This window comes from Triticum aestivum, chromosome 7D (assembly GCF_018294505.1).
Source record: "Triticum aestivum cultivar Chinese Spring chromosome 7D, IWGSC CS RefSeq v2.1, whole genome shotgun sequence".
Lineage (NCBI taxonomy): Eukaryota > Viridiplantae > Streptophyta > Magnoliopsida > Poales > Poaceae > Triticum > Triticum aestivum.
Window position 1 is genome coordinate 624,650,228 of NC_057814.1, and position 11,324 is coordinate 624,661,551.

At 38.5% G+C, this 11,324-nt stretch overlaps 1 protein-coding gene across 1 annotated transcript; it reads left to right on the forward strand.

Moving 5' to 3' along the window:
* Window positions 1-4,685: 4,685 nt before the first annotated feature.
* Window positions 4,686-11,099, forward strand: LOC123168601 (cysteine-rich receptor-like protein kinase 6). Its single transcript, XM_044586487.1, has 7 exons — window positions 4,686-4,809; window positions 4,935-5,098; window positions 5,195-5,459; window positions 6,896-7,151; window positions 7,261-7,411; window positions 7,487-7,675; window positions 10,975-11,099. Exons 2-7 carry the CDS (start codon window positions 4,955-4,957, stop codon window positions 11,035-11,037), a joined length of 1,068 nt encoding a protein of 355 aa, XP_044442422.1. The 5' UTR covers window positions 4,686-4,809; window positions 4,935-4,954; the 3' UTR covers window positions 11,038-11,099.
* The last annotated feature ends 225 nt before the right edge of the window (window positions 11,100-11,324 follow it).

The following is an 11,324-nucleotide window of genomic DNA, read 5'->3' on the forward strand; positions in this document are numbered from 1 at the left end:
CTTCTAGTACAACAAATTTGGAAAATGCAGAGCTCTGTGGTGGCCTGATCAAGTGCTTGCAAAGAAAGGGTACCCCATCTTTGTTTCTCAAGCTGGACATTTCAAAAGCATTTGATTTCGTCTCTTGGGAAATTCCTCATTCAGCATTCAGCCAAACCTACAAAGGTTTTGATTTGGAGGAATGAACTTGTGGATAGGGAAGGTGTAAGGTAGGTAAAATCAGGAGACCTGCTGCTAACATTCATCAGGCTTCTGAAATGCATAATCTGACACCTAACAGGGAACTCTTTGTCAGGGAAGGCCAGTTTGTCTACGAGATTAGGACACCTCCGCAGAACCATGCGTGGTACAGATCGAGCGAACAAAGAGAATCTCGGGTCGTCTGTCGCCCAAAGCGATGGATCCATGCTGGAAAGAGCGAGCAATCTGCCCCTCACTGAGTTAGGGAGTTCATGGGTGATCAAGACGTTCGTGGTGAAGATTATGGAGTCATAACTGTTTAACTTTTGGAGTTCTCTCATTCAATTAAGGTGTACAATTTCAAATCTGATTCGTGATTTTTACCAAGTCAAAGATTTTTAATAAAAGTTATTTAAATTTGGTTCATGATTATTCATCAATTGAGATGTTCAATTTTGGATCTAGCACACACTTTTAACGAGGCCAGCAATTTAAATTGAGGTGTCTAATTTTGAATTTGGTTCATGATTTCGACCGAGTCAATGATTTCTCCAATCTACCGGCAACACCAGCCTATAAAAACATACAAGTCCCGCATGCTCTCTCATCAATTGCCAAAAAATAATCTTCGCGCTAATATAATACAGAATCACATCTTATTTTGGGACGGAGGGAGTACATGTTATCGCCAGTGCTAGAACTTACATGTGGGTTAATTGACAGATAACACAGAATCACATCTTCAGGGAAGGCCCACCAAAACACAGCTTATAAGGAAAGAAAACATAGACATTCATCTTCCTTGAACGTCAAACCAATTTTCTTTTTCAAATCCCGGCAACACAAACGACGAAGCAAAGTGCGCAAAACCCTTCTAGTGCGGACTACGGCAACGATGTCGCTCAGCCTGATTGAAATTAGATTGTGTGAGTCGCTAGCAAGTCACACTTTCTTCCTCTATCTATTTTTCTGAACTATTTGCACCTCAATTTCATCCATGACGTGATTGCCAAATTTCGCTCGATAGGCTAGGCTATTTCCCTAAAAAAAAGGTAAATTAGGCTATCAAACGCTCAATGAAGGAAAAGGCACGCCTTTTCCTATTTGTGGCACCTTGTCAAAAATTGTTCACCAATCGGACATGAACTGTCGATACATTGAGTAATCGGGCCGGCCCATCTCAGCTCTACACATGGAAGTTGGTTATGGGACCTTCTAAAAGGTTCCTGGACCATTTTTTGTTTCTTTGACTGTTTTCTTGTTTTTCACATTTTTTATTCATAAATTCACAATTTTAATTTTTTTTCTAAAATCATCAAATTCTGTTCAGAATGTAAAAAATTGTTCACCTTTTTTAAAAAATGTTAGAAATTCAATTATTTTTAACGTTCTTAAAAATTCTTCATTAAAATTTATTACATTTTTCGAAAAACTGATCAAATATTGATTTTTTCGAAAATTACAAAAACTATTCTGAATTTTCAAATTTGTTAATGCTTTTAGAAAAGGTGAAGAAATTTCCAAAAGTTTTTCACTTTTTCCAAAAAAATCTTTAGATTTTCAAAATTTGTTGAAAACATATTCACATTTTCTAAAACAGTTCATGCTTTAAAAAATGGTCACACTTCTAAAAAACTATTTTGAGAATTTGTACAAATTGAAACTTTTTCAAAATTTGTTCGCAATTTCAAAGTTTTTTTCACGTTTGAAAAATATTTTGCGCTTCCAAAAATGTTAAAAAATTGTTTGTGTTTCAAAAAGTATTTTAGTTTTTAAAATCAATGTTTGAAAATAAAAAGACGATCGCTACAGTGACGCGTGAGCTCCCGATGGCCATAGCCATATTTTTTCTCGACCGCCACAATTGTGAGTATTCGGCTGGCCCAACGGGAAGCTCCGTGGGGGAATGGCCGATCAAATCATCGTGGTTACGGGTCAGCCCATTTAAGAAGGGAAAGTGCATCTATGGACGACAACTTGACGTAGAGGATATGGTTGTGCAGTAGCGATAATCGATTTTGAAACCCAACGCATGCAGCTGCTAGGATCGCGGAAAAGTGATGGTGACAACACATCATTGACTTCGATGATGGTGCTTACCGAGTACCCGGTCTGGAGCTCTGGTGTAAAAACCTTGGGCTGATCCAAGTTGGTTATACCTGGCAATGGCGATGTTTTTGCGTCGTTATCTTGTTGAAGTCATTGCTCGGATATGCTCGTCTTCAGGGTGAAAACCTAGATTCTAGCCTTTGGTGGTTGGATTCGGTGACGGCGACACTTGAGCGTTACTACCTTAATGAAGGCATTGTTGCTGAAGAACATCATTGTCCTTGTGGTGTCATGAGATGGTTGGTGCGGATACGGTGTCTGCTATAGTTTGTCGATCACGGATTTTATCGGTTCGGGTTTTTCTTTTTCCTCGCTTAGGCATAAACCTGGGCAAACACCAGGCCGGACTGGGTTTCAGGTCGGGTTTGTAAAAGCCCGACCTTCCTTTCACAAGCTCAAGCACGGTCCAAAGCCTGAAATATACTTTGTTTTCAAGCCCGAGCCCGACCCGGAGTCAAGCCCAAAGCCTGAAATATAATTTGTTTTCAAGCCCGAGCCATCCCAAAGTCAAGATCCAAGCCCGAAAGCCCGGCCCGAATGCTCATTTTTAGTGTACAGACGTGCAAGCCCAGCCCGAAGCCCAAAAGCCCAGCCCAAGGTACAGAAAAGAGAAGGCTGAGCCTGACTCGAACTACATTCCGGGCTGCAAAACAAGGCCCGAGCCTGGCCCTGGTTTTTTGGGCCAGGCTCGGGTCGAGTCATCGGGCCTAGCTGCCCATGCTCGGGTCTACTTAGGCATATCTTTGGTCTTATATGACTTCGCTATTTGCCGACGTTTTTGTCAATGTGCATCCTATCTATGCTGAGATCGGGTGTATGCTAATTATGTTTGTATCCACCTTTTTTTTTTGCGAATGATGTTTATATCCACTTGATGCTTGATTTTTGAGTCAGTAAAATCTACCATTTGTCAAGAAAAAATAGAGTACGGCTACGGCATTACGCACGCGGTGATGAATGGGTTTAGCTAGTTAGGTAACCCACGCGTTTCCCTGTGTATATTAGCAACGCATCTAATCACATGGACCCAGTGGGCATATATGTTTTGTTATCTCGACCGAAGACTCAGCTTAGGCTCCGTCAAGTCAACTTAATTACCCTTCTTCCTCTGGATAGCTTCATTCACATGTACACCCGCGACTAGCTAGCAATAAGAATTTCGTCTTAGAGAAATTAAGTGAAGGATTCACGGGAACTTTGAGACCGGAAAATCATTTCTCCTCTGATCAGGTCCTATCGCTTTATTAGTTTGACCTAACAAGAGCAACACCTATGGCCAAGTCGCTGGTTCTCCTGCAAAAAGAAAGTACAAATTTAGTGGAGGCCTTTATTTTTAAAAAATTCAAAATTCTAACATTTCGATTTCACAAAAATCTGAAAAAAATTATGCAAGTAAACAAGGATGTTATGTGTATGTGTGTAAAAATTCAGGATGAAATACGTTGAAATGCGACATGTACAAAAAAGAAAAATTCATGGCTTGGGAGGATGAATAGTATCATGTGTAAAAAAGCCCTAGATTTGTCTTTTTTACACAGCCCTTACTTCAACGTATTTTGCCCTGAAAATTTACACACATATGTGTTATGCTTTCATGTATATCTGTATTTCTTTTCATATTTTTTTGAAATGTAAAAAATATGAAATTTGAAATGTGAATTTGGAGGCCTTCATGGAGGCCGAGCTCCAAAGGCAATTTCCGGTTGGGAAGAGACAAAATTCCAAGACTGGCTAGCAACTACTGTCTTTTCTTAATGTCCTGGTGTATTTTAAACCCACTTGAGTGCAAGCAGTAAGCTGCACAGCACGGCCTCTCCTGTTTTTTAAGAATAATATATGGTTGCTGTCACTTGAGGCCGACTAGCTAACAGCTAGGCATTACTTTAAAAATGCTAATTGCTGCTTAATATGATATGTTGAGCGTGTTTGCCGATCGATCTTGATGCCCCGAGAAAGAACTTCATGTGCCGTTCAAATCCTCGGTCCTCGTGTAGTTACTAGTTAGTCATTTCATCAGAATCCAATGCTGTAACCATTGCACAACACGATAGGTATCACTCGCTATTGGAGACTATTTAAAGGCAACGCTATTGAAAACTTACTACTGGAGACACGTCAACTATACGGTCCAGGGGTTCAAATCCATGGTTTCTTGATCAACTCCGATCCTCACAAGTTACGTTAGACTTACTGACACTTCAAGTGATATTTGTATGACTAAATATATACTACGGCACTACTCCGCTCCGTGATGAACGGGTTTAGCTAGTTGTAGGTAACTCACGCGTTTTCTTATGTATATTAGCAACGCATCTAATCACATGGACCCAGTGGGCATATATGTTTTGTTATCTCTACCAAAGACTCAGCTTAGGCTCCGTCAAGTCAACTTAAATACCCATCTTCCTCTCTTCAGTTAGGTAGCTTCATTTATATGTACACCCGCGACTAGCTAGCAAGGAGAACTTCATCTGCTTCCTCTCTTCGCTGCAAGGATCCCTCAAGTGGTCCTCTCAATTGGTTAGTGCCTCTTGTACAGCTCGTTACCTTCAGATGTTCTTAGAACCACCCTGTCAATTTTTTGCATTTAAACTGTACTCCTTTGGCGAAATGAGAAGTTGCAGCAATTTATCCACAACCTGTAGGTCCTCACGAATCATCAGGAATGGCCAGCGGAAGTACCCAAGAGAGCAAGCAGCCAAGCCCCGAACTACCGTCGGAACTACCATATGACTTTTTGAAGAACATTACGGATGACTTCTCGGATAAGCACATACTTGGTGTAAGTCCATTTGGAACGCTTTATAAGGTACTACTTTTCCCATTATAATAACTGTATGTCCTTAATTTCAGTTATGTTTCAGAAAGATGATCTTAGATCTAATATATCTATGAGATTAAACAGGGAACAGTGCCAGAAGGTGGAAAAGTGATTGCTGTGAAGAAACTTCAGGAAAACGCACCAATACTGGCTGGCAAGACATTCAATACAGTGGTTCAGAACGTTATGGCGCTAAAGCATATTAACATAGTAGAGCTGATCGGATTCTGCAGTGAAGCACAGAAAAAGTTGGTGCAGTTCAATGGAAGATATATTCAAGCAGACATTACTGAAAGTTTACTCTGCTACGAGTATTTACCTAATGGGAGCCTAAACCAGAATCTTTTTGGTATGTGAAACATTATCTCCCATATATTTTGCATTCCCTGCTAGTTCCTCTTGGTTGTAGGAAAAATGATTCTGCGTATATATAACTAGATGCATCTGGCTGTTTCCTATTAGCTGCATTTGCCGAGCGTGGCTCTCAGCAAAGAGTCCTCTCGGCGTATGTGTGGGACCTGTCTGTCAGGTGCTTGCCACGTGGCTCTTTCCTATTGTCTATCTTTGCCGAGCGTGGTTCTCGACAAAGTGTCCTTTCGGCGTATGGTGTGGGACCCGCCTGCCAGGTGCGTGCCACGTGGCTGTTTCCTATTGGCTATATTTGCCAAGAGCGACTCTCGGCAACGAGTATGCTTGGCGTATTTTGTGGGACCCGCCTGTCAGGTGGTTGCCATGTGACACTTTCCCATTCGCTAGCTTTGCCGAGAGGGGCTGCAGGCAAAGATACCCCACGTGGCAAACTCCATTTCCGTTTGTCATCCGTGAGTCACTTTATTTTACCGAGATGCACTGTTTGGCGCTCAGTAAAAAATTTGTCGAGTGCCCGTGTTTTGGATCTTGGCAAATTTCTGTTTGCCTGAGTGGTGTACGCCGTGTGGCCTTTGCCGAGAACAAAGCTCGGCAAAGCCTTTGCCAAGGGTTTTCGGTGCTTTGCCGAGTGTTCTTGGTTCTCGGCGTAGGGTGCGATTCCAGTAGTGATGATACCTGCATGTTGTTACTAGAATTGCTTGCAATATATTTTTAATGAGATTTGGTAATATGAACATGACTATTTGGATTAATATTATAAGAACTAAAACCGAAAATACATAATATTATTTTCTAATTACATAACATCTAGTTAATATAAGTAGCATAATATAATTAATTAAAGCATTTGAGCCTTTTTGCATCCATGGTTGCACGTAGAGGTAGGCTTTTCCCATGCATGGTTTCATGTTGAGATAAATATGTTAGTGAGGATCACGAACTTAGTTATACATGATGTCCTGCGTGTTGCTGCGGGAATCAGTTGCTATATCTTATTTTGATGGGATTTGGTTGTATGGAATTTTCATATGAGAATAAAGCACATATATATATATATATATATATATGATATATTATATTATATTATTATTTAGTTTAAATATATTTATGGAGCAAAAGCATTATTTCTCATGCATGTTGAGAGAAATGTAAGTAGTGGGGTTCATGTGGGGTGTGTGTGCATATGTTGAGAGAAATAGTCTAAGTAGCATTTCTCATCCATGTTTAGAGACATGAAAGTAGTGGCGTTGATGAGGTGGCATGTGTGGTGACATGACATATGTGTATATTGAGAATACAAGTAGCGAGGTTCAACTATTTAAGTATATAGGGTAGGATTTGGAGCTAGGGGTACCCCTTTCTGTATGTTTACATTATCCATGTTTGAGATTCTTTGTCCTCCATACTTCTGTACAGGGACCAAAGAAGGCGATTCTGTCTCTTCACCTGGACCCTGTATCGACTGGGGCACGCGGTTCAAAATAATCAACGGGATTTGCCAGGGTTTATGTTTTCTGCACAACTTGGATATTCCCCTTATCCACATGAATCTAAAGCCTGAAAATATACTGTTGGATGAAAACATGATACCGAAGATTGCTGATTTTGCAATGTCGAGAGTCTTTGGTGAACAGCAAACCCGATTGTGCACACAAAAAGTCGTGGGATCGTAGTAAGCTCATCATGAAATTCGATAACATTAATCCGTTCCTTATAATATTGTAAATTCCAATTTTTCAATCTGGTATTGCCTATTTAACTTTCGATGTTAATGGATCCAGTGGGTACATGGCTCCAGAATACTTATACAGAGGTGAAATCTCCGCCCAATCAGACATATATAGTTTAGGCTTGCTGATAATCGAGATCACCACAAGAGAGCAGAATTGTCCCGCAGACAATCAGCCATCCGCAAGAAAATTTATTGAAAAAGTAAGAGGAAATATCACTTGATTATTACAAGATTCAAATGGAAGCATATTAAGCGTCTTGATTCTGTTTCTGTAGGTACGCAAAGATTGGACAATGCAGCACATAGCGTCCATGTATGGGTCGTTAGATGCAGAATGCCTCCGGCAGATAAAAGCATGCATTGATATTGGGCTGACTTGTGTTGAGATAGATCGGAGGCGCAGACCTTCCATACTCGAAATTGTTGAGAAGCTATCATTAGGTTCCAGCCGAACGTCAGATGAGGTAACATAAATAGGGACAAAGCAATCCTCCACTGAGTTGTTTCATTAAATTTATGAAAATGTAAAGTAACTAAATCTTAGTTTTTGAAAGTCTGATTTATCATGGTTGTTGCACACATCTTTGGCAAATTTAGACTCACATTCAAGTATATCAATTTTTAAGCCATATGGCTATTTTTTTTCAAATGTCAAATAGTTAAATTTCCAAGCAAACTATTGGACATCGTACACTTGAACACTTATTAGGAAAGGGTTTCTATATTTTCACTTCCAGGATAAGATTAATGGATTTTTTTCCAAAAAGGAGGATAACCCCCGCCTATGCATCGAGCAATGCATACAACCATCTAAGATTAATGACATGCTTGAGTATATTGGACCTCTCAGAAATGTAGAAATTTCTGAGTGGATAAAATTGCTTTCCTAGATGTGAAATTACCACGAATTGAAAATTTCTGCAATTATACATACCATTGTGTAATTTCTATGGGCTAGTATATGATTTTTAAAGTAAATAGTGAATAATGTTATTTAAAAAAATAATCCAGATGATGAAAGGAAGACTGGGAATCCTTTTGTTGTTGTTGCAATTTTCCCTACGAAGCGAATCATAATGGTTATTTTAGCTAGTTCAGATGAGCACAAACGCCTTATATAGAAGGTGGCGTAGGGATGTCCTTAAAAATTAGGATAGCCTTGTTAGTTGGGAAACATAGGAATTGGAAATCCATATAAATATGTTGTAATGGCATATGAAAATCCTACATGAAACAAAAACATACAAATTGGTAACTGATGTTGTTTTGTTAAACTACACCATAGAAAAAAACAGGAATTCCAAATAGAGATTGAGTAGTTGATGTCATAGTTGTGGTAGACTCAAAGAAATCATATATAACTAAATACGTGAACCCCACTAACCTTTTTCTTTCGACATGTGAACATGCCACCTAATCGTGCAACTATGGATGGGAAAAGAGTCAACTCATCATGTAACCATGCATGTAAAAAGAGGCACCTCCACTTACAACCATAATTGGGAAAGCTATCATGCTAGTTTTATTCAATAAATATTTTACCTATGCAACTACATAGGTGACCAGTACTAACCTATTTCTCTCAAATGCAAACATGCCACCCGAAGGTGCAACTATGCATGGGAAAGCACCCACCTCAATATGTAACCATGCATGAAAAAAAACACCTCAACATACAACTATGCATAGGAAAACAATGATGCCACTTATGTATATTCAATAAATATTTTACAAGTATACAATAATCTAATGCAAATTATATAGATTTCCAGTTTAAGGTCACATAATATTATTCTACATTTTCATGTTCCGATCTTATTGAAGAGGCACTACCATTTTTTGCGGTATATATGACTCAAACGTTAAATGATGATCCTTTAATATCTTATATTATTTACTAATTGGAAGCACCAACGAAGCCTCCACGTTAATTCTCAGAAAACATATAAATTTAACCTTTAGATTCTAAATCAACGATTGAGATTAAATAAGTGATTGTGGCTAGAGTCCCATTGGTATACGATCCACGGTGTCCAAAAAAAGAGTCCTCCACGCTCACATCTAAGCTCCCAGGAAAAAAGTAAAAAAATAGTCAACCACGCACACATCCAACTTAGCAGAAAAAAGCACGTGACATCTCCATGCAAAAAAAGACACGTACATACAACTTAAAAAAAATCTTCAGACCTTGATCTAAAAAAAGACCACGCATTTATGGTTAAGATCTACTAGAGGGCCATGCAAGCAAACACCATGCACGTAAGGGATGAAATCCATCAGTACAAAAAAAGAGTATCCTGTCTTATTAAAAGAATCACCATGTACGTCAGGAATAAAACTTCTCACCATGTACATAAATAAAACTCGCACGTCTAAAAAAATATACTGAACGCCCACGTCTAAGTTCCTAGAAAAAGCACGTGCCACCTTGGGAAAAAATGTGCCTTCTCATTGAAAAAAAGCACGTATATAAAACTAAAAATTCATTATATAAAAAACTAAAAAATATTCATGCCCCCAACTAAGAAATGCCCGTTTGAAAAAGTAATAATTAAATCACATCGTACAAAAAAAAGATCGCGCCAAGTAAAATAAAACAGGCACGTACATTTTCATGCATAAGAAAATATGAATATTATCATCTTAATAAATATCAACTGAACGAATGTTATTCCTATTTGTGCAAGAGGTTGAATAAATTAGCATCTTTCCAGTTGTATGATATCAGAAAATTAAACACTTCCATTTTACATATAAATATAAATTTATTTATAAAATGTATACCTATAATTTCTAGGCCGTGCAGGTGCACGGGTAGATGACTAATATTGTATAATTATAATCATATTAAAAAAGCAATCCAGTTAGTAAGTATGTACGAGTAGACATTATTTTGGTACGACTGGATCAACGAATTATGTACCACATAGGCCCAACTGAAAAATATTCCAGGGTTTATATTTATATATATCCTATGATTTTCTAGTTTCAATGGAAAATAGCTTGCCGGTGCAAGCACACGCATTGATGACTTGTTATTCCAAAAGGTGTAACCTCTTGCTAGAAACCCTATGGAATTATAGAGTAGGAAATGAACCCATATGAACGTTGGAGGTTTTGTTGCTATAAATCAAATGAACTCTAAAGGACAAATTCCCATTGACTAGAATCCAACCCTTTCCTTTCGAAATCCATTGAACAAAAGAGACCCTTAAGTTGCATAAGGTATTTAAGAGTGGATATACCGTAAATAACACCTGCTTAATCATGTATAGGACACATACTTCAAGGGCTCTTTGGGTCAAAAGACTTCCCTAGGAATTTTCGAGGATTTCATCGGTTAGCAGTATTTCATATATGGATTGTTTGGTCTGTTGGATTTCAAATGATAGAGTTGCTTCATATGGTCTACTTTGCATGCAGTTTTTTCAGTGATTCGGATCTCACGGGTATTTTCCTTTGTTCATATAACAATTGTGTCATGCACATAGTCCTTTGAATAAGTTCATTTGTTTTTCATGTTGCAACCAATCAACTTCTAATGCACATTCCTATGTTCTCCAGTCATTTATGATTCAATAGGCAGGCATGAGATCTCAACCCTATTTTCTTCTTCTATAGCTATGTTTTTAGAATCCCATTCACCAAAAGGCCATCAACTATAAATAATTTCATCTAGGTTTCTAAAAGTCAAACCTCTCCATGATCATGTAGTTTATGGTAGGCATTACAGACGGTTCTAACAAGTTATATGAAATTTTAGGTCTCTCGTGTGTCTTCATCGAGCAGCAAGCCTAGGTCCACTTCAGGCCACATGAAGAAATAAATGTACTCTATTGTTGGTAGAACATCATTATTCTATTTTGGAAGACCCTTTGATGCCATGTCAGTGTATATGGAAGCATTTAAATAATGTTATTTCATTTTTTATAATGCAATGGTGCAACTGTTTGCCATGTTATTTTCTCGAATTTCTTCCCCAAAACTAGATGTACCTACGTGAGCAGAAAAGGAAGGGCAAAACCCACGGGCTGACACAACTAAGGGAAAAAAGTGCAATTGTCCCAAATGGAGGGCCAAATGCATTTTCCCCTTGGAATTACCCCAGGGTTT